Source organism: Pezoporus wallicus, unplaced genomic scaffold (assembly GCF_028554395.1).
Source record: "Pezoporus wallicus isolate ANWC-B61680 ecotype Strahan unplaced genomic scaffold, APGP_CSIRO_Pwel_v1 contig_7835, whole genome shotgun sequence".
Lineage (NCBI taxonomy): Eukaryota > Metazoa > Chordata > Aves > Psittaciformes > Psittacidae > Pezoporus > Pezoporus wallicus.
The window spans coordinates 1,814,285-1,839,486 of NW_026636866.1; the positions used below are offsets into that span (position 1 = coordinate 1,814,285).

Here is a 25,202-nt window from a genome sequence, read left to right on the forward strand (position 1 = left end):
AAATTATTATTTCTGCACAATAATAACATATGAAAATAACTTACATTTCAGAACTGGTTGGTCCTCTGTGAATTGAAATGGTTCTTCGATATAAAAAGCCTTTTGCTGGAATCCAGGGACACATTCTAAATCTGCACACACAAGCAGCAGAACCTAAGGGGAAAAGAAAAAGGAAATGGAGTTCAGCATCCACTCATTCATCCATCATGTTGGCTTCTGGGAATGATACTGGGTTTAGGCTTTGTGCTTATGAAAGAAAACATTGGTCTCCATCCTTACAAAACTTCCCCTTCAGATCTTGCTTACCATTTATTTTTGTGAGGTTTTTGCTTTTATGTATGTGGGCTGGCACAGAAATTGCAAAATAGTATCTTTTAAGGTTCAGTTCAGATTACCAATAAAGAATATTATTTATCTTAGTGAAAACATAGGATGTAATGTTGCTAATAATGTTAAATTAAGCACTTTTGAGTTTAAACAGGTAAGAATGGGCAAACAGTTTCAGAAAGTTAATCACCAAGTTAGAGAAGGAATTATTCATTCACATCACAGTAGTTTCCTCTATAAAACAACTTTTTTGATAACAAATGTAAACTGTTGGGTTAACTATCTGAGCCACAGTTTGCCCATTTTACCTGGAATCATGAGCTTGTTTACACCCAGGGAAGACTGAAAATGAGATGTGTGGGGGAAAAAAATCATAGTACGGGTGGATCTGAAGGTTAAAGTTGAATGCAGTTTGTGTTAATGTTAGTACATGATCAAAGTTCCCTACCACCACAGGAACACTGCAGCAAAGGAGGAAGATTCAAAGCAAAATAAAATTGGTTGGAAACAGGTACAATGCTAATCTCGGTCTCTGAAAGTTTGTGCTCTGTCCCTGAATAGAGACAACAACCTGAAAGGTTTTTTTTCTCGGCAGCTTTTAAGTGAGAACATGGGGGTAAGAACGTCCAAGAAAGAAGCAGCAAGAAAAAAAAATCACAAAGTTTAAAAGGTTAAAGAGAGAGGCATAAAGAGGCAAGTTCAAGAGCAGGAAAAGCTAAATCTGTGTTTTTCAACCTATATATGTGCAACCGCATTTCCAAAAGTACTTTTTGTTTCAGAACCTCCAAAGATGTTTTCCAAATCCTGACATTCATGTGGTGTACAGAACACTCTGATTTCAAAGTCTTTATAGCGAACCCCTTCTTGTCGGACAGCTGAAGAAAAATCAAGTAGAGAAAGCACACATAGCAACCAAGAAAAAAATGGTCAAACACAGGGGTTCCAAATTACTTTTGCTCTAAAATTCAAGTGGCCCTGCACAGATGGGTCTGTTTACTCAAGACATCCTCAACACAATTACAGTTTTAAAAATAAAGCTCTCCAGCTGTAATGTGAGGACAGTTTCTTCCCTATACCACACAGGTGAACGCTGAAGGCTCCTTTCTCATTTCCCAACTCACAAACCGCACTCTCACTTCTCCCAGCCCAATAGCAGCATCCCACACATCTATTTCCACCACATTATCATTTGGGTATGCTCATCCCAATCCTACAGAGACACCCTGCAAAATGTTAACATTTGTATGTTTTCCTCTTAACCACTACTCACAGTCCATTTGCTAAATCAAAGCAATTCATTGTCTGCTCTGTCCTTTTATGCACTTCACTCACTATGAGTCTTATGTGATCCCATTTATAAAAACCAAAACCAGCAATACCCCACCTGGTCTGCATTAGTTGTTCTTATTGAAACCAACTGCTGGATCATTTGTTTCATGTCAATGACTTTTGCCGTAAGAGCTCGCCTAGAAGTGCTAGCAAACTGTGAGAAACAGGCAGGGTATTTCATGTTCATTAAGCCGGTGGTAGCTAAATTCAGCATACAGACACCTCTGCCTCCCATCCTGACCTGCTCTATGCTTGCCCCCTTGAAGGATCAGCAAGAAAGAAGACAAAGACTTGAAGTAATACATCAAGCGAAGTACAATACATTTGACTACTATTCACTTCAATATAGCCACATAACTGCTGCCTTTCTTACAAACGCTTAAAAGCACACTGCCTAATCCCTTGTTCAATTATTGACTTTATTGGAATTATTATTGATTGGAATTATTGAATTTATTGGAAGTTCTGAGCTCTATAAGGGATGGAAAATGGACATGTCACCTTTGGTCTTCAAATATGAACCATCTGCAAATGTGAATATTCAGAACCCAGCCTCAAAATTGTTCATAAAGCTTGATTACTGGTCATAAAAAGCCCTAAAAGCCTATATGGCCTTATATTCATTTAAATTGTCACATGCCCAGCAAGATGGCTATACATGCATTTTCTGCACACACTTTCTGTGCACAGGTGCATTTTTAAGGTACTGTCTCACTCATGGTGTTGCTGAATGTATATGCATTAAAATACAATCACAGCAGAAGGAAAATTCTTCTGATCTCAAAATGCAAGCAAAAACTGCTGCAAAGTTATATAACAAGCTCCCACCAGAAAAATAGCCCAAGAAATAGATGCTGAAATCTAATTACAAACAACTCTTCCCCTAAAGGATTAACACAGCAAGTAAGAGACAAATCATGTTCTGATCTCCCAGCTACTGGCATCTTAAAGTTCAAACTCTAGTCTTATGGAGCTATAAATAAAAAGCCTGCTTTGGACATCATGTATGTGAGTACTTAAAGAGGGAATACGTCTACTTTGTCAGATTTGTGACAGTACAAGTTGACTTTGAAATCTGGGCAATCTAAATAGGTCATGAGTTAGCTTCTGTAAGCCTGATACAGAAGCCTCACATAATACAGATGTAGCAAAAAGAAAATGACCTTTACTCCCTTTGAAATAATTACAAGACTCAGGCTTGGCCTTGCTGTGAAATGGAACGTTTTATTCTACTTGTGCAATTCCAGGCACTTTCTTTTTTCTCAATGTGTCAGGCAAGATGTTAAATTTGTCATCACACAGAGTTTTTAATTAATTATCTTTTAAAAGCACAATTATTCTTTTAATTTATTTTTCTTATGAAGAAACTACTTCTGTTGAAGTAAATGTATCTCATTAAAATAATTTGTTTCATTTCTTCACCTTGGGAGAAAAAAAAGTCTTTTAATATACCTTGAAAAAAAAAAAAAAGCAGATACATGTTGAAAGCAAAGAGAACATTGTTCAAAGCAGAATACATTCTGAATTTAAGCAGTATGTAGATTTCATAATTTTGGCTATTAGGAAAGGGTTTATGGGCAATAGCTTTCTAAAGAAAGACATCAGCTAAATATGCTGAAAATAATGTTTAAACATCATATATGTAGAATCCAGAATATATAAATATTGTTCACCGGTCAGGTAAGTACTCGGCAAGTAGTACAAAATGATCCTTCACCCACTAGTAAAAGAAACGTTCCTGAAAGAATGACAATTGTGCAGCAATCATTAGCTCACTCATGAAAATCTAAATGAGTGGAAGTCTGAAAGCAAAGCAGGGAGTCCTCACTACCCAGACCTGTAGATCCTACATTCACTGACAAGCAGAATCAAATCTTGCATAAGCTACTGCTTTTCAGATATGTACAGAGCAAAGTCTCATTTTTAATATCCTGACCACTCGTCTTTCAGAATTTATTGCCAGTCACTATAAGGAAATGTCACAAGTTCAGTTAACGTCTCTGCAAGTTTGGACACTGGGCTAGAACTATGCTTCTGATGAATTATGAATCCTATGGAACACCGTTGGGTTTTCTTAGTTAATAAAACAGCACACACATGCTGGTGACCCTGACTGACCTCAACATTTACACTGAAAGCTGCTCACATTGAACATGGATTGGAAAGCAAATGAGGCTGACCATTTTATACCATACTGCAGAGGAAATTCATAAATCCCGTGATGTTTAACTACCTTTGAGTATTATCTCATCTCAAAAGCCAGGGTTCTTCTAGCTCCTCTGCTGGTGACTGAAAGTTAGCCTCTGAAGTTACTTTCCAAACAATTCCAGAATCTCTATGTCCTTTTTGACTTGTCCTGTCACTGCACATGAAGCAATGCCATTCAGGTTGTTTGGTTGGCCACATCCTCACTTTGGAAATGAATTTCCCCACCTTTTATTGTAAAAACCCCTCACATCTTCATTAGTCCTAGCTGTATGAGATCAACTGTCACAAAAGTGCAAGCTTCAGGATATTAACTGCATTCCGCACACATTCTTATGGTGTGAAATTCATCCTTGTGCAAGGCTTTATTTAATTAGAGATGTAAATGGTGCAAACACCTGTGAAATTCAGCTGCCCAGACATGAATTTTACACACAATGAGTGCAAACAGATCTCATTCCATAAGGTAATATTCTGTAGGACCACATTGTACCTGTGACTTCAGGAGAACAATCTGAAAGGTAAACAAGCCAACATAAACCCCACAAAAGAAGAGTCAAAATAGAAATCACACTCATTTTTAGTAACAGCAATAATCTCAAAATTTCAAAACTTGGGAGTCACTTTTTGAGAAATTAAGGGTTTATTTGGTTTTGTGGGGTTTTTTGTTCAGAGTGTTTGGTTTTGTAGGTTTTTTTTTTGTTTGGGGGTTTCTTTTTTATTCAACTCATTTACTTGGAAGTGAGTAAAAAACATTGAGAACTGAGAGGAAAAAAAGTAATCAAAATAATGAGAACTGCCAACACTCAATTTAATTGCACATGACAAAATATTTTTATCACAGAGATCAAGATCTTTGAATCTTAAAACTTTTCTATCTTCAGGTGTTGCAGCACTAGACCCACAAAAACATATAGGGAGGGAGCCACCAGAGAAGAAAAACAAGAAATAAGCAGCACACAATCACAAGTATTTACAGAGACGAGATGAAATCTTGCTTTCACTGAAGTCAGTGAGAGCTATTTGCTGATTTTAGGTTTTTACTAAAGATTTAAATGAGTTATTTAAATGAAATTAACAAATGGACACTTAACAGAATAAAAAGAACACTGCTTTAAATAAGGTTCTGATTTTGTATTATGCAAACTCCAATTACAGTGTCAGCAGGTCCTAAGACAATTGTTTCATCAAATCACGTACAGACTGGACTTGAAGTTCTCCTTGTCTTCTGTATTCTTTAACATCAATTGGAACAGAAAAAAACTCAAATCTTGAATAACTTATCCTCTGACTGGCATAACCACCTAAGGTATTCTAACATTGCATGAAGTTATATTGAATTATTTATCTATCAAAATGTCTAAATTAAATGAAACACAAAATGCATTAATTTGATTTCCAGGGTACTACAATTTGAGGACTTTTTATTCAATTATTTTCATATTTGATGGAAAGTTTTGACTGTTTTAGGTTTTAACCTCTCTCCTTTTTATCAGGAAAGAGGCTCAGAAAAAAAGTATTCACAATCTCTACAGCTCTTCCTCAACATCTGATAGTGAATTCCAGTCATTTTTGTAAGAAATGCTATTAAGATTTGGCACTAAGATTCTTCAAGGATGATAAATATTCTTTTAAAGAGCCTACCTATCCATTTACCACATAGCTCTGTCCTAAAAGTGAAAGTCATGCTTGGAGTACTGAAGAGTGGGCTATGAAAATGCAGATTAGAATAACTTTATTGGTTCAGATGAATTCAGTTCTCCTGTCACTAAGTGGTGTGACTGTGGTAGGCATCCATGAAGCGGAAACAAAATATGACAAAATCTTTTGTGAGGCTAGAACAGGAGCTTTCTTTTTTTGAGCACTTTCCTTGTGAATGTATGTTTACTATAAGAATTTTGTCACATATTCTGTAAAAATGACACTGGAAATCCTGTTAAGCTATTCAAGAAGCAATTTGCCAGCACTAGTATCTGGACAGACAGCTACTTTCCTTCTGAAATTCAAGACCTCTGGAAGAGGCACTATCAGGTTGCTAAGATAATGACTTGAGGGTCTGTTCAGAGCCTAGAGTGACTCTGGAGCTCACACTGCTGAGGGTGAAGGATAATATGATAATTGTACTGGAAAATATGGGAGCCTTTCTCTGTCACCGCTGTTTGAAGCCAGAGTTGTGAAGATTCATCTCTCCCCAGGCACACACCTCCCTGGAAACCAATCACTTTTCCTGTTCTTCCAGCCACGTCTGCTCCCTGAATGAAGTCACTGGGTCACCGTGTGAAAGCCAGTGCCCACAGAATAGTACGAAAAGTATGGCTGGGTGCAAGACCAGCACAGTCTGCCCTGCAATCTGGTTACCATAAAATTAAGTTCATTAATAAACTCTAATGCATCTAATACATCGTCCACCCATTCAAACTTGAGCTAGCTTAGAGTTCTTGACTTGGGAACCCATAAAAGCCTTATACAGACCTGAAAGTAAACCCCACCCCTAGTGTCATAAGCAGGCACAACTTAATGTCTCCCAGCTGGATCATTCGGTCCTGATCATGAGTAATTCTTCCTGCATTCCACAACTCTGGATCCTTAATCTGATGGTCATTTTGTAACTTCCAGAATAAATTTGTTCATGGTCAATTTACAGCCATTTATTCTAGTACAAGTCTTGTCTTATAACTTAATTAACCTTTCTCCTCTCTAAATCTTCAACTTATTACGCTAGACAAACTGAGCTCTTTCAATCTCCTTCTGTAAGGATACACTTCTTTGATCATCTCAGTAACCTTTCATTGTGCCTGCTTAAGTTAGCACATGTGCAAAATGCAGAAAAAAAATCCAGATAAACATTCTCCAGGGTGTGGTAATGATAATATTTCCCTAAGCCCAAAATATGTTGCCTAATGCTTCCTAAAAATCCACTTTTCCTTTTTAAAGTCTTGTCATACTGATGGGTCACAATCATTCCAAAATTAACTAACATACAACATGAGCTGAAAAATTTGACTTCAATGGAGGTATTACTTCCACTTAGCTACAACAATGTTAAGCTGCTTTAGCAAACAGTGTCAGGATTAATCTGTATGAAATACAGACACAGATGCAAACCTTCATGCATTGTCAAATCTATGCCCTTTCTGACCAGATGGGAACTAACCCTGCTCATAAGTGACTGGACCCCACCTTCCAGCATGGACCTCAAGTTTAACCTCCCCTCTCAGTAGAGCTTATTAGCTGAGACTGGGTATACCGACAGAGGAGAGCTTCCAGGCTTAAGATGGCTTGCACCCATATGGCTCAGAGTGCAAAAGAAACTTATTGCTTCATCTACATAGACATATATGAATACTGTCCAGATTTTTGTAATCCAGGCAGTAACTATCAACCTGATTCATTAAGTATTTGAATGATTAATAGCAGAAACCAAAATGTGTTACTTGTGCTCAAAGTAATATTTTAAATTACTCAGTTACTTAGCAAGTAAATACCTACCATTTGTGATTAGTAACCCATTTAACAAATACAACTCCTCAATCAGAAGAGCAGATTGGGCTCCAAGTTTGCTTTTTGTTTATTTTAGACATTATGAAAAAAGTAATCATATTTTGCTGAAACCCATTCACCACTGGAATGAGATTACAACTGGTTAGCCTATTTAGAGAAGCTGCATAATAAATTCATTTTACAGGGCACAGAGTAATGCAAATGAGCCATTCAAAAGCACTCCCACACTGGTGAAAGAGGCATAAAAAAGAAACATTGGAAGTCAGAGTCCTGAGCTGGTTATACTGCAAGGTATGGAATTTCTGAAACATAAGCTGCATTAAAACAATAGCCTCTTCAAAGACCTGCTTACACCAAATGTTTTAGTTATTTATTAGCTAATGAAATAAACAGGTTTATCCTATTTACCAGTTGTAATGACTTCATGAAGCATTTAAATGGCTGAAAGTATGGATCTCTCTTTTAAAAAAGGAAAAATTTAAGAATTATTTAAACACATTTATAACCTTTCACATGCAGTTGCATGGGGCAGAGTCATTTTTTAACACAGGAAAACACTGATGTGGCAAAAGACACTAGAGAAAAAAATTAAAATCATATTTCTTACAACAGATAGTGGGATGGCTGGAAACAGTAAGGAATAGAATACATGTTTAATTTCCCAAAAGTGTGAACATTATCAAAGAAAGTGCAACCTTCCACCTATCTTTTTTTATATTTCACAAAGTACAAAGCAATTATTACTGCACCACAGAACTGAACTTAGTGTAACACTGAACATCTGTCTTCTGCACTGGTAAGCTAAAACTGAAAATGAGCTTGCTGAAAACAATTTTTCACAGAATAGCTTGAGTTTCAGTATGAAACACATGCACAGTGCTATCACCTTGAAGCATTAAAAAATCTGGAACCAACTCCCAGTATTCAAAAATAAAAGGACAAGTGAAAATGTCTGGTTTTCAGCTTCAAAACGTTTGTTGAACATTTTTTGACCTTCCCCTACACTGTCATAAATGCAAGGTTTTTTTCTTCCAAAATGAATGCTTTCAAGTAAGTCCCTCAGTTCCCTCAAGGGTATTGGGAGAAACACAATCCTAACACCCAAAGACTCTTAAAAACTGGGAAATTGCTACAAGGCAAGAATCCCATTGCAGACATGTCTACCAATTTTATTTGACTTCAACAAGAACAGGACAAGATATTCTGTGGAGCAAGCTATAGACTGTTTTTTGCCCAAAGTTATCTGTCCATTACACAGTTATTTTTTCTTTACTACAAATCATATTGAACAATAGTAGTATGACAGTGTTAAAATAAATAATTCTGAAGTCCTGCTTCCTATAGATTTCTGCTTAAAAAAAACCAAACTCATAAGTGGATTCTCTTTCAGTAAGGACAGGGCTCATTAATTATCTTGATCTTTCTTCCAGTAGGTATCTCAACACATTATCTTCTGATCAACTTTCCATTTTCATGAAACGTTGAAAGAACTTACCACTTACAACTCAGCCTAGCAACTATAACTAAAATTACCCAGTGGTTTCAAGTGTTGCAAGAGGGAATTATGAAAGACATAATCAAGCAATAAGAGATAAGGCTTACAGAGTCTCAGAAAATCAGACCAAACCCCATGTAAGTGGCTCTTTGCGATATATGGTACTTCTGCTTTGTCCTATTTACTAGTTCCAGGAAAAAAAGAGGTGTATTCCAGTTGTTGTTTTGGTTGGTAAAGTTTATGGACATAAATAATTTCAGAATGTAAACTAAATGCAAAAGAAATTTCTTTTTAGCTAAGAGGATGAAATATTGTTTCATCATGTACAGACTACATGCCTATAGGAGGGCGAACTGAGCTTAGAAACCAGCAAAGTATGAAACAATACAAACTAGAAACTGCTCACCTACATGCTAAATTTTCCTTCAGGATGAAACCTTAAAACATAGTGAATAAATAGTCCACAATTTAAGCCTTTATTAGATGTACAGGCTGAAGTAATTGTCACTGCAGTCAGTTACCCTTTGTGGTCAAGATCACCACACTTATACATATTACCTATTTTACCTTTTCTTTACAACGCATACAACACAAGTTCCAGGAAGGAATATGGAAGTAATCAGCTGTTACTTGCCTGGTCAGCCTGCTTAAGGAGTACGATTCTATAGATCAGCATGTTACATTGAGCTATACAATTACTCTATAATCTCATTGAAGTCCTTTTTTGCTCCTCCCCACCCCTCCCCATTTATGCCTGTCAGAATAAAGCACCGCAATTCCTCGTTAACCTTGATGGCTGATCAGCTGCTGCAAGAAGTTATCAAAGTTCCAATAAAATAGAAAGACCATAACTGATCAACTTTGAAATAACTACAACAGGGGAAGAAATATACTTGAATGAAATGAAGATATATGAATACATACATGTATTTCTATATTGCACATACATATTTAAATATATGTATATCTTTAAACTGTTTTAACAAGGATTGTTTGATAAATTCAGAGGATTTATAGCATAATTTAATCTTATTTCAGCCTAGAATTCAATTCCAAAGGTAATTATTAAAATTTGCACTTTTGTGTTTTCTTGTTCAGTGCTGGTTTTCAAGTGATTTTATTTCCTTTTACTAAAGAAGAGTATTGACTGCACTTTATTATTAGCAAGCTAGTTACCATACATATTTTTAATTCATTTAACTGATATGACCCAAGTTATATCACTGCTCATTTTACCAAAGGCTTGTGCATTTACTTACAACAGGAAGTAATTTTCAAGCTCCTATGGTCAATCAAAAATAAATAGAAAAGGATTAAAAAATAAATAAATAAAGGACCCAGGTCTTTCTGGCAGTGTCAGCTGCTGCTTGAGGAGTATTTCCAGTGAATTGCAAGAACAGAGTCAAAAGCTTAAAAGAACCTGTACTAACTCTCCCAAGTTTAGAAAAAGCATGACCCGGGGAAAAACAGCATGTAGTTGTACATTTTTGAGCATAGCACAATAAGGCAAAATCTCTAAAGCTTATAGGCTCCTGTGTGCTAACACTGACATTACTACAAGGATGACCTTTCCAAAGAAATAAAATCCATTAATGCTAGGAACATGATAACTATTAAAGAGCAACACTTAGCAGCCAAAGCGGGGAAGGCAGAGGGCATGGAAATCAGTCTGCTAAATTAATTAGAACATAAATACTATGAAAGCAAGACCTTGGTCTGTAGCCCTCTTTTTTCATAATTGCTTGCCATTTAAAAACTGAGTGAAATCTTTCATGTAAAAGATACAGCTATTGACCCATATGTATTTGGAAGTTAAAGAAAGTCAGGACATGTTGAGGATGAGATCTCATGAGTACTGAGAATGCCTTAGTAACACCTTATTGAATACCTACTGTTCATTTACTTCTTTCAGTCATCAAGGAATGATGATGCTGGGAAATATACTGCAAGATGGTTGTTAAATATTTTTGATTGGTTGTAGAAACAATCATCACAAAGTTATCTGTACCCATGAGAACATGACTTATTTTTCTTACATGAAGGGACAGTTCAGTCAGTTTTGAGACATAATATGGTTGTGTCCTGCAAACTCCATTGAGAAATCTCTACAATATACTAACATTTGCTTTTGAAATCCCTATTTTAAATCAAGTTAGGTTTCTGTGGTGGTTAGGAAACAATATGTTATGTAGCTTCCCTAGCATTGTAGGCAGCACTTTCAGTACGTTTATTAGTTCTACAATTATCTGTATTTACCAAATCTATAATCTGTTCCACATGAGATTTGACAGGCAGCAGACAGAAGTAACAAGCAAAAAATGCATGAAAGGTTGTGAATAATCTAAATCTGTCTTACATCTTGCTTTTGCAACCTATACCTAAATATTAATATCATCACTAGAGTGGTTGAGAGAGGTTTAAAATTTCTGGACAGAAATCATACAAGGACATGATTTTACATCTGTCTAGACTGAGCAGGTAATAAGGCCTAACATAATTCAAATTTGGGGAATCTGAAAATGCCTTTTTTTTTTTTTTAATCAGAGACACAGGCTAAATAATTTTAGTGCCCGTGCTATTTTATTTGCCGGGTTCTATTTTATTTTGTCTGAACTACATATAATAATGACGGTACTAAGAATTCCTACACCAGGATATACGCATTACCATTTGCTACAGGGGTTAATTTAATATATTGGAAGTTTACATAATCAGATTTTTTTTGTTCATTTTGACAAATTAAAGCTCTTTGAGTTGTACAGAAAGAATAAGAAATCTAAAAGATTTTTTTTTTTTTAAATAAGTGATTCAGCGTGGAAGCGATTGGGGTTCTGTGCTTACACGGTATAAAGCAATTCAAAATTATTTAACCTCTTCAATTTTTTATAAGTACTTTCATTTGAAAAAAATGATTGGGGTTCTGATCATGCTCAGCATTCAAAAATTTTCAATTATTTAAATGCTTCATGTTTGGGACTGAATCCCGGGAGGCTATAGTGCATTATAATACAGTTTGAAATTATACAAGAATTTTACTTTTTACATACTCTTTCATTTCCTAAATAAGAATCAGATTACAAGGGTGAAAGTTCTTAAGCACTTCTTTATGAATGTAGAGAAAATTCAGGTGTGACACCTGAAAATAGCACCGGAGATATACAGAGAACTGAGAAATACAGTTGACAAGTTACATTATTAATGACCCTCCACTTTATTCTTCCCTAGTATCCTTCATTAATACTCTACCCATATGCTTACATTTACTACCAAACAAAAATCCAACTGTACAAAAACTGTAACTGTTTTTGTACTTTCCATTGAGATATTCAACAACTGTGAAAGCAATTGAACCTCTATCTTAAAATGTGACAACCTGGAAAGAAAAAAACCTAGTGACTAATTTCTTCAAATATCTAGTCTTTATATTTCATCTCCTGCTTCTTAGCAGAAATGACGTAGAAGTAATAGGATAATTTCTCATCAAGATAAACAACCCAGTGTTCTTCTGCATATTCATTTGAAAAGATAGTAGTTAGTCCTTAAAGATATCAGAACACCTTACTAATCATAGGCTTTTAATTCTGCCTATCCAATTTCAATTAGTAAATAAACACTGACATACTCAATTGCACTGCATCGAGCTCCCCTTTATCCAGTTAATCATGTTCACTGCAACTATTCCCTATGTTGAGGTTTCAGAGTTCCTAGCTAGTGTAAATCCTCTGTATTGTACCTTTTGATTGAGAAACAAAAAGGCTAACATATCTTATAAATAAAAAACATATGTGCTGGGTTCATGAGGAACTGTCTTTTCCTCTCTCCCAATAGTCTGCTGCTATGCTCCATGTGCAGAATTAAGTTGCAAAGCACCACTAAACTAATCTGAAATATTTTGCTTAAGTAAAGCCTCATATTATAGCAATTAAAGAAGCTGTGAGAAACCGTAATTAGACTAAGTGTCCAACAAATATTAATCAGTAAAGTAATATTCTATTATTAAGCAGCAGTTACTCACAGTAGGAGTTTCTCTTGCAAGAAACAAGATTAGGAACTGAGCCAAAAGCAAACCAGAAGGCACACCAAATTAGGTCATTAGGTGCCTCGTTTTAATTTTTTAGTGTTTTCACCTGTATTTTACTTATTTTTTGTTGCATTTTAACAGAGAATGTGTAAGCAAGCTCTAGGCTGCAATCATAGATCTGTTGATCAGTCCCAGTGTTTGCAGTCCCTGAGATAAGGATTTTCTTTCCACAATTCTAATCCAAGAGACAATCTCGGACCACACACCATGGGCAAGCCACTTAACCTCCCTATGTTCCTCCATCTGTAAATGAAAATAATACAATTAACACACATAGCAGGGAGGCTCTGTGATTTACTCAAGTGTTTAAAAGATCTGAAATCTTGAGTAAGCAGTACAAATGATGACAAATACTGGTTATTTGAGGCACCACCAGTAACCATTCTGAGCACACAAGAAATAGGATCATGTCAAATACATCAAAACCTGGTTTAGTGTCTTTTTTTCTTTTTTTTAGTTATACCCTCTGTCTGCACATCAGTTCAAAAATAACAATACCAATTGCACAACGAGTCTCCTTTGCAAAGATCAGTTTAGATTTTTTCTCCTTTAAGTGTATTTCTCTACAGTGGGAAAATGCTGAGAGACAGCAGACTAGAATCTACCAGGAAGAAGTGTCCGTGATTTCATGTAAGATCCTGCTATTTTTCAGTAAAAAATTATTTCCAAGTTACCCTAGTTAATACAGATATGCAACAATACTGTGCAAGACCACAAATTTACTTGGTGGCAGTATCTGTAATGCAATGACTTATAAGAAAACAAGTTATCAACCAACTAACTGTTCTCTCTGCTTCCAAGTTATTTTACATAGATTCTGATAAGCAGTAAACTTTTCCAGTAGAACTAGTCCTATCCAGAAGAACTACTTTTTTACACAGCGCATTAAATTACAGATTGTTACCCGAGCTGTTATGAAATAGATACAGCTTAGATGAATTCTTGTTTAAAAAAAAAGTTATATATATAATACACTAGGAGGTTGTGTATATATTGCTCTTTTATGTATTCATTACCACTAAAGATTCATCCCTGTCTTCATAGGATGGAAGAAATATCTACAAAACACAGGATTTAAAAATTTGAAACTCCAAATTATATGTTGTTTTCTAGTCAGGCTAAACAGCTGTATTTATGTAGAGATATTCAAGACAAATATCTAGGCATTACAATCTTTTCAGCACCATTGAAATTATAACAAAGCCCAACTTCTAGTTCTGCAGTTTCCAGCACTGAGAGGTTATTTATTACTGACGAAATAACAAGAAAACTGAGCATACTATCCACAGCTGCCAGAATTGCCTTTTATACATGATGAAATGAAACTCATCGATTAGAAGAGTCATTCCAGTAAGTTCATGTATTCATTGTTACCTTTTCCCTTTTGCACTCATTACTGCCTTGAAAACAGTAAAGGCTTCATTAGTAACTAACATTAAATCAATGTTAATATACGAAATTGAAGAATAAAACTCTCGCGACAGGTTTATGCTCGATGTGATACTCAGTTGCAAGCCCACACTGGACAATTTTAAAATTCCAATTTAGAGTACTGATCTACACTGTAAGAGACATGAAATTTTGAAAAACAAATCCATAATGCAAATGAGAAAGCTATGTTATCTTCTGCCAACAACAACATCACAATCCCTTATTGTATCCACTGGCCACAAATAAATGCCAAGTAGCAACAGGAACAAACGCTGTATGGAGCAGATGGAGAATGAGAAAGTGCTTGATCAGATGTCAGGGAAACTATCCATTTTACTACTTTTATTATAAAAAAAATCCCACTGAAATCCAGAAAAAAACAATAGGCACAGTATATTCAGCACAGGATATCTACTAGTAGAAAAGTTCCTACAAAGCAAGAAGTTAGTGCTACGATTTATTCCCCATGTAGTGAGATCAGAAAGCACTTGCTGGGTTTAGGTTTTGGTGTTTTTTTAAATCAACTGATAAAGAACTAAGGGAATAACTCAGTAAAAATCAATAAGCTCAAAGGGGAAGCAGATCACAATGGAGACAACCTGAGGGAGAAATGGTGGTGTGGGGTAGACACAGACAGCATAGACAGAACAACACAAAAAATGTCATGCTTGCTCTGAAAGCTCACAGTAGAGCTTTAGTAGTGTTTTGTGTGTGATGGTTTTATATTCAGCTCCCCCAAAGCACTCATAGGCAAAGTTGTAGACTACATGCTTCTGTATCCAATATAAACACATCAGTATTTCTTGGCATGTAATTTGTTTCACTAATATAGTTCATATAGTTTCCATGCTCGCCAGAAATTGTCAAAAGAGGGTAAAGGAGAAGAAATAATTGTACTTTTCTCATAGCTTGCTCTAGTCAGCTCAGACCATAGAGAATTCTGCCAACCTGCAAGGGAAAAACCTACCCCCTCTTGGAAGTCTCATCTGTGCCAGACCAAGAATCCCATCCCATTTATTTTTATTTAAACTCCATGCCTTTTCACTTGGAAAATTCTTCTTGTCGTTAGCTAATTTCTATGTCCTAATATTTGGTTTCTCTTTTTTTTTTTTTCTTTGGCATTATTTTCTGCTCCCTTATCCTACATCCCAGAGGCTGCCAGGATTATTGGGCATTTGAAAGGGGCACATGTGCATGAATTCCCCTCACAGCTATGACAAAGACAAGAGCATCCATTTCACTTTAAGCAGTGTTCAGTTGCCAGCTATAGAAACACAGGTGGTCTGTGCACTTACAGTTAAGCAGCTTGAGAGGATTTCATACAAATACACACATAATCATATTTAAATATAGCTGTATTTAAGTTTCCACTGAAAATTGCAGAACAGCTGACTACAAGACTATTATAGTTCGCAATTTATAACCTTTACCTCCACAACAGTGTTAACCCAATCTAAATCTTGGTGCAGTAACATTAAGATTTGAAGAGCTAGAAATGATTAGGCTAGTTAACTCATTAGTAGGCATCCATTATCTAAGGTGAAGGATAAATGAAGCAAGAAATCAGAATGCTAAAAAGTCTGTTTTCAGTTAAGATATCAAGGGAAAATTTTGTCAGGGAGAAAATTTCTACTGAATAATTGATACCTCCCTTTCTGTCTGTGAAAAGCCCTGGGAGCAAACAGTAAAGTCAGTATCTTTGAGGTGGGTCACTATTAAAGCACTACAACAAGACGGGGGGAGACCATCTGACACCAGGAAAGAGTAAATTAGTACCAGAAATTGTATTAAACTGATTTTACTGCCAGATCCAAGCCAAGATATGAATAAGACTTCACAAAGTGGAAATTAAATAAAACTATCCAAATCTGTTAATATTAATGATGGTTGATGCCATTTATTATGCATAATGTAAATAAAATATTCTATACAAATAATTGAAATGCAGAAAATTTTTTCTCCTCACCTGGGCAATATTACTGTTTACGCTGGAACAGCTGAAAAAACAATATTTTTTTTTTTTTTTTCAAATTTAAAATTTTATCATTTTGGTTTATCATTTTTTAAACAAACTGAGCAGTTAAAACACTCCCAAATCAGAGTGTTTCAGTTTTGGTTCAAGAGCCAAACTGGATGATTTCATTTACTTTAGCTCAGCATTATACTTCAATTGCTGTTGTATGATCTGGAAGCCAGTAATTCTGCTTATATTGCCCTGTGTGAAAGGGTCTCCATCTGAATGACAACTCTGGATATGTTTTTGCCATTCAGACACAAAAAAGAATTGGGTCTACAAATACGGCACCTAAACTGTAGCCTTAGTGGTCACACACCTAACCAAGGAAACAAAAATCATTATTAAACTGGCACAAAATAAAAAGTTCTTGCTTCCTCATCTGTTAAAACTGAAATGCATCAACTAGAGATGACACAATCTAAAACATTCCCATTACCTATTCTCAAATTGAGGATGAAAAAAGGTAGAATTCTTTAGAAAATATCAGGAAGAATTTACAGATAAAGTGTTTTGAGCTGCCTGTATGGCTCAACTTCACTGGCTCATTAACCACTAGTTCCTAGTTACCTTTGTCATTGTTTAAAATCACTTTAGTTCATCGATTCATCATTATAGTGGCAATTAACACCAATATTAGTTCAGCGCAGCATTCTATAGACATGCCAAGCCAGCCCAAGCAACAATAAGAGACATCAGCAAGGCATCCCAACACAAGCTGAACAATTCTCTTAGGAAGGAGGATGAAACTAGCTCACAAGGAAAATTGCATAACTAACAGATTTGTATCTGGTGAATAAACTACACCATTCTGAGTAAGGCAGTCAAGAACTGCCTAGCTGTGGAGACAATTTTCCAACCCCCAGCTAAGGTTGTGAGAGTGGTAATATATTTTCGTGCAGCATTATTTAAAACAAAGTAATAAACGTTAGGAGGCAAAACAGCAATTAAAGAGTAAAGACTGGCATTTCCCAATCAGGACCACATTTCTATTGCTTAAGTATCAGCCAAGCTGCCTACATGCAACTTTAGGATCAGAATTGTCACTTGTGCTGAGTTTCAGCGTTCTGAATCACATGGCAATGGCCAATAATGAAAGCTATCCTCTTAAAAATTGTTGATTTGAACTTTATATCTACAGATGAAGAGTGAGTAAAGCTACAATAGCTATTTCAATTTACCTGACCTAGTTTCTAAATATATATATTGTAAGCTACACTTTCATTATGCTTAAGTGAAAGCTCACCAAAGCTGGTTCTGGCAAATAGTAATAACACATGAACTCTCAGGGTATTGCAGCATGTGTTACTTCTCCATTATCCTCCTTAGTTTATATTCCCCATTATATTTAGGGTCCCCCATGGTGCCATAAAGAGTGGCGAATCTATCTTGAGCATAAATTAATGTGAAGCTATTGGAGCAGTTTCTTGCTTCCCCTCTGAATTCTTTCTACAACACACCTGTTTTAAAGATGCAGTAATTATTTTTTGGGGAAATAAAAAAAAAAAAAGAAACCACAAAAAAAGGAAAGAAGCAGCCTAATAGCAATGAATTGAACTTGCCTTTTGTCCCCTTTCATTGTATCTACCTACAGCAGACGGCACCAAAATTCAACTCAATTAAACACAGCCCTCTTGTCATAATATAAACAGGCGCTCTCCTCACAGCAGAAGCAGAAAAGTTTTGCCATGACACTCCTTGTTTCATTCGACAAGATCATTCAAAAGCAAGTATTTCAGTGAGGAGGTCAGTCATTCTAATCCTGTTCTTTACATGAGAACAGCTAATGCGATTTCAGGTATCCGAATAGAAGGGCTCTGCTTCCAGGTGTTCTATTGTGTCTGGCACACAACTGCTATAGGACTGACACCAAAAGACAGGTATTATGACTACTTTTTCCATCATTAGCTTCCTCTTAGCACAGGGTTTACAGCTTCCTTCATTCCTGTAATTCTGATAGGCATAGTAAAAACCGCTGTAATGCTATCCTTCTGTATGTCAGTGATAATAGCAACAGAAAGAGGGCAATTGTACTGAACAAGGTGGTAAACTTTAGTTCCTCCTGAGATATTAAAAGATGAAAAAAGGTTGATTCAATCAATGAATGAAGGTTTCAAGAAAGTTGCAGACTCTTGATACTTCCAGGGCACAAACCTCAAATCTCAGCGTTACAGATTAACTGTACTTACACTGACTGAAGGTACAGCAGAAACATTTCTGCAGTGGGACAACAGCGCACTAAGAAAGACAAGGAGCTAGAGTAGCTAAGCCAGTATGAATACTACAGCCAACCAAAGAAAAGCCCTGGAAAGAGGCTCTACTAATTTTTGGCAGCAGCCTAACAACTTATACAGACATATCTGTTGCCTGATGGGATACAGTAAGGCTAAGTGAAAGGAAATGCACAGAAAACCTCTACTAACAACAAGGCATTAATTACCTCTTCCTAGTGCATGTATTAATATTTGCTAACCAATAAGCTGGGTTTATTTCGTTAATAATGTATTAGCATTTACAGTCAACACAATGTGTTGTCTTCATCCAGCCTCTACAAGTATTAAAGAAGCAAGCCTTGCCATGAAACTGGGTAAGTTTTTCTCTCATTGGAAAATGGGAAATAAATGAGAATAAACCCATACAGAAAGAATAGTGAAAGAATAAGAGTGTTCATATGCAGAAATGCTTTTACCAGATTGAGATTTAGATTTGTCTTTTCTTCTTAAAATAAATTTCCATCGTGCCATGCTGTTTATTGTCCAATAGCAACATGTTTAGTTCCTACTACCTTTGATTTGCGATGTATAAGCAGGATGTATCTAGATATTAGGGTGGGTCTTTTAACATGAGCTTCTATTAGGAAATAAAGAGCTTTCTTTCTTAAATAAAAAAAGTAATGTAACTACTAAGCTGCTCCACGAGACTGCTGAGCACTTGCAGTTGTCTCTAAAGTCAGTGCAGGCTGTTGGTGCTCAGTTGTTTTCCGTGTCTAGGACTCACGTAAGTTCAGACATTGGCTGAGAATAAGCACTGCTGTAGAACAAGTCTGCCACCCATGCCAAGCACATTGTGCTTTGCCCAGAGCAACTGTGAGTAAAACACTTGCTATATGGGTAATGCAGTCACCAAGTGTGACAATCCAGAACTTCATTCCGCATACAATTACTCAGCTATGAGCAGTCACTATGTAACAGCTGCACAAGTGTATTTTCAAGTTGCCAAAGTCTTACAGAAAACAATCCATTCTACTCATTTTCTCCTTAAGAATAGAGGATGTGTTATAAGAATCAAAACTTGATCCAACTGGAGAAGGAGTCAATGATATTTAGGAAGTGGCAACACCACAGCTTATCTAATTCAAAATCAGCAATCTATTTCCTAACTGCAGAGATGCATTCATACACCACAAATGGCTCACATTCAGGAAGATGGAAAGAAATGGTAGTGTCTCAACTTACATACAAAATGATTATTATTCTCTAGGCCACTGGAAAAAAAAAAAAAATCTTATTTTGAAGCACTGTAAGTGATTTCTTTTTCTCTGAAAGAAAAAAAGCAATTGCTACAGATTTGCTTCTTATCAAAGCACAATGATGCATCCCTTTTCTTCTGTACTAGTTCATATAATAGATATACGTAGTTGATCAGATATGCTACTTCTCCTAATTTCTTTGACTAGTGTTTTGGAAAAAAAGAGACTATAACTCAAAGGAAAATGGGTAAAAATGCAAAACTGTGCAGAGATGCTAAACAGTAATAGAGATGTTCTTCCAGAAACTTGGTTGCAGACTGTACCCTCCTTTGTTAAACATACTAACGTGAGCAAATTAACCACCTGGCCTATATTTAAATTCCTTTTCAAGTATGAATTCTCTTGCAATTTCTTCCCCTGTTAATTTGTCATTGATAAGAAAAATCTGTACAACCTTCGACTATAAGTTGTTTTTATAAGGTAGCATGCTGCTCCATCTCTATGAGTTATATGTTTTTTTAACTGCAGAAGGATAGGAAGACTTCCTTGCAATTAAGGCAACATACTCTTAGAAATGTGGGTCAAGTCTCCAGCATTTGGCACAGAATGCTTTTCAGAGTGGCTGGCAGACTTCTGACTGACATCGATGAGGTTTGGCTCAGGTCCTTCACAACTTCGAGGAAGTGTGGATAACAGCTGCCTTCTCTGCCTGCTTGATCCACATCTCCTTTATTTACCCGGTAATTTGAGAGGACAGATTATCAGTTACTTCTCTTGGCAGCACATAGCCTTATGCTTCTCAATCTCATTCAAGCAAGACATAAGAAATCCTTGAGGCCATGTCTAAATTTTCTCCCTTTTCTACAGCGCAGAGTGCACAAATCGTGCTATAAATCAGTCCCTGAAATGGTAACTGACAGAGTAAAACCTCTTTGAATAGTAACATATTTACACCAGATATGAACATAGGTCACCAGAAAGCTGTTCAGACTAAAACAGATGGAGAATCAATGAGGCAGAGAGCTATAGAAAGCACTTCTGGATGGCAGAAGCAGCAAAGGTTGCTGTGACTTGACTCTACAAAGTGAGAGACACACTGAGGGAATATGGGGAGAAAGCTGCTAAGGTCCCCATAGTCTTTTTTCTACACCACCACCAGGTGTTTTTGAACTGAATATCTTAAGAACTGTTCCAAAACTTCAGTAAATTGGTGGGAATCTGCCCAGAAACTATAATGGCTCTTGGATCAGACAAACAACAAAATTTTCCCTCATAATATAAAAAGATGACATTTATAAGATCATGAAGTGAGAGTAATAAGTGTTCTAATGTCTGTCATAGTGTTTGCCAGGGGACAGCAGTACATACATAACATTTGCTACTTGATTTTTACACCTATGCACAAAGTGAAGGGATTCATGATACCTTCTACATGGAGAAGAAAAAAAGAATAAATTGATAGAAAATGATGTAGGATCTGAAAATAGAAAAATAATATAAACAGATAAAAGCAGAGGATCTTAAAATGAGACATAGGTTAAATCCTGTAAAGACTGTTAAATAGAGTCATTAATTTTTTATACTCATATGAACATTCATTTCGCATAGAAAATATTTTTTGCCATCTTATGTTTCATTCCAGGAAAAAGCCAAATAAAACTATTACTGTCTTCTTTTTCTGAGACTTTGAAAACTTCACTGAATAAGTGACATTGGTTTGTGCCCTTCCTTTTCCTCTTTGATGTTTTACTTACCTACTCCCTAAATCAACAGTAAGTGCTTCAAAATGCCTACATCATCTTGGAACAGGTTTTAATATTGTTGGTACATTTTTACAAGAGAAAGGACAGGTGCAGAATATGAGAAGTAGATGACCTACTGATCTTTTTACATCTAGAGTATATTTGCACACAGGTGATGCATAGGCACACTGATTATCCAGGGCATATTAGTCCTTAAAATTATCTTCTTTTTCAGAGCACTTATGCTAAAACAACACTGACTGTATCTGACTTTATCCAAGGTCTGGTAACATTAATGGAAATCTCTCCTTGGATCAGATCATTTGTTCCCAGGGCACAGATAAGAACCCTGGGTATTCTTCCTATTGCCAGCACACTCACATCCACCCATTTCCTTCTTAAGAGTTCTTTAAGCTGTCTTCTGTCCCAGAATTCTCAGTTTCTTTTCATAACCTTAAAAACAGGATTTGAGTGAAAATCTCTGCTTTTTGACTTGTGTTAGCAGCATGCTAGTAATCTACATGAAAAAATCACCACAGCATTTAGGGAATAAAGCAATGATGCAGCAATGTGTGTTATTATATTCAGTATTTTTAGACAACAACAAAAAGAAAACAAACAACCCCAACCTAACAAACAAAAAAACAGCAGTTACTGGGGTTTTGACTTTTAAGTGGCAATGCTCATTAAGGGTCCCCCAAGTGCAAGGACAGGCTGTCAGAAGTAGAGAATAATCATTTGCAAGAAGAGTCTTTGAAGCAAGGTCCTGTACTCAAGTGAGTAATGAAACCCCAGCAGCTCCTCAGGCAGTATTTTTCACTGCTATAAAGAACAAAGTTATAGGACTTTTTCATTTAGAGGTCTTAAAACAGAAAAAGCCAGCAGATATCTTCTTGACCTAGTCTCTAAACATTTTTTTCTCACCCATCCCTCCTTTCTTCTAATTCCTTTCAATGTTCCTTATTATGAAGATGTTCTGTGTCAATGTAATTTGGTGATAACTTCCTTAATTTCCTCACTCCCTTAAATATACTCCCAGAGTAGACATGGGAATCACATCAGGAAGATATCCAGTAGTCCAAAGTTTTGGTTTTTTTTTTCACTTACCTACCCTTGTATCCACTACCAGAGACGATGATCTACTGCACATATATGGAGTGAGCATTAAAAAGCAATCAAATTGATCCACTCCTTTTTACGCTACTAGTCTTGTTACCCAGATACATTAGTCAGGTTTATTCACTAATCCATGGCGCTCCCCTTGCCACCCTGCTATACAGCAGGAGAGCTTCCTTTTCCTAGCTCGCTTTCAGAAGCCAATTTCAATATAAAATCTACCTACATGCAAACAAAAGCCATCCTTCAAAAGAAAGGATTGACTTTGCCAGCAGAGATTTCAGTGCCCCGTACTGGGCACTGCAGGCATACCATTGCACTACCTCTGTCTTCAGAAAGACAAATGGATGAAAAAAATTATCAAACAGGTAACTTTACTCCTGAGGCAGCTTCCCCACCTTTCAAAAGAGAATTCCATCCAGCAGTGCTTCTTCTGTATTTTGGATTCATGATCACAATAAGGAGACATAATAGTTAGGTAGGAATTGGGTATCACTAAAGAGGAACTCCTTGAAGGGCTGTGATAATGAAAAAGATATTGCAAAAGGTGGTACACTTAGAAGTGCTGGTGGTTTTGCAAACTGTGGCAAATCACTGGAGTATTACAGCCAAAACCCCAAGTTTCAGATTGCAGTTTTAATTTCCCTCCCCCAAAATTACTACCTAGAGGGCTCTTCAATAGACTGAAATCCTACATGACATAGGATGACTTGCGGCTTCCAAGACTACTTTGGATCCCTTTTAATAGCCATACTAACACTGGGAATATTTCCAAAGAAGCAATTATAAATCTTCTTCAGTTCTTAAGGGGACATGGACTTTTAAAGTCAAAAAGGAACACAATGATTATCCAGGTCCAAACTACTACATAACAAATGCCAAATGTTTTCCCTCAGTAATTCCTCTTTCTAGTTCAATGACCTTATCTGCATGCTAAGGATGAGAAGATGTTTTCTCATTGAAATAGTCTACTTAAGGACTTAACACCTTCTTCCCAGTCACTGGAAGGTGAGAATTGTCTGCCTCAGCCCAGAGGGGCTTCTCATGGCACATGGCTTCAAAGCCCACAATAATTCAAACTAGTCTATATGAAAATTTTATCACATAGCATATTTTCACAATAAAGCTATACCACATTAGGTTGCTGATATCTTTATACCAACAGAGGAAGCAACAAACAGAGCCTATAGTGGATAATATTTATTATTATTATTTCTTCTTACCTAGCATGCGTGAACACGTGCATGCCAACAAATAAATAACTTTTACCCAGAAAATAGAGATCAGCGGTCTGGTAGTAGAATATGCTTGCAAGAAATCTGGTAATAAACCAATGAGACAATCCTTGCCAAAATACAGAGCTGACCAGTTAGTTTTCAATGTAATAGCTTTTTATTATGAAAGGGAGTTTTGCAAAGAATAAAACATTTCAAGGGCATGTATTCCTGTTCAAACCTGATTTTGGTGATGCCAAAAGAAATTAACGATGTATTGACCATCATAATATTGAATTATATAATGCCAAAGTATCTAATATTTAAAATCAAAATACAGTGATTCCATAATGAGAAAAATGCATCATTTAGATCTTTCCAGAGGATTTGTTTCAGCACTTAAGTTCCGTAGTAATTTTTACTAGGAAAAATTCAGAATGCCATTTTCCTGAAGTGTTTTCCTTTCCCTCAGAAAAGCAGTCCCACTTTCCAGCCACTGCTAATCCAATCCACTTAACTGAAAATTTGTTTCACTCAGTCTCAGAAATTCCAACCCAGATGCTCTAACCTCAACTACCTCCTAGGGGTGTCATCTCTAATTGTAACCCTGAGAAGAAACACACATACCTCTGTTAATTCAAAAGGCAGAGGAAGGTTCCTTAACTTGTAGTATCGTGGCCAGCAAAATAAACAAGTTACAAGCCTCGCAGATGCTCTAAATATACACACCTGCACTACCTGAATTACTTATCATCTTCACTACACAGTTCTCAGGCATATTTAGTTCCAATTTTCAAAAGCAGTCCCCCATTTCTCCAAAGACACTGAAACGCTTATGGTCAACTGTAGATGAGGTAGGCCAATAAACGCTCCCATCCTTTAAACCCACTCATACAACTATAGCTTATTCCCAAAAATTAACTAGGGTTTCCGACACTGACTATATTGGTTGCTACTCAACGCGGTTACATGGGTTAAAAAAAAAGCTAGATGCAGATCAGGTTGTTTTTAATCAGCAATAAAGGGCATGCACAGTTATAGTCCAATCCTACAGGGCTGTATCTGCCCCAGGAGAGAGATGTTCTGCTGATATAGCTAAACTGGCACATCTTTTGTTGTATCTGCAACACATTAAATGAAAGTGGAATCAGGCCAAGAATGAATGGTTCTGAAAAAGATCACTTATCACTCCGAAGGTGGAAGCCCAAACAATAGCGCTTGGAAAGTTAATACAAGGTGACAGTAGCAAGTGGCAGCACACGTATAATCAAATGAAAA

At 36.3% G+C, this 25,202-nt stretch overlaps 1 protein-coding gene across 3 annotated transcripts in view; it reads right to left on the reverse strand.

Moving 5' to 3' along the window:
* CDH13 (cadherin 13) overlaps positions 1–25,202 on the reverse strand; it is a 482,776-nt gene that overhangs the window by 393,059 nt on the left and 64,515 nt on the right. For all 3 annotated transcript variants that reach the window (XM_057401919.1, XM_057401917.1, XM_057401918.1), the window contains exon 2: positions 45–153. In XM_057401919.1, coding sequence (XP_057257902.1) covers positions 45–153 — 109 coding nt within the window. The remainder of the gene's footprint in view (positions 1–44; positions 154–25,202) is intronic.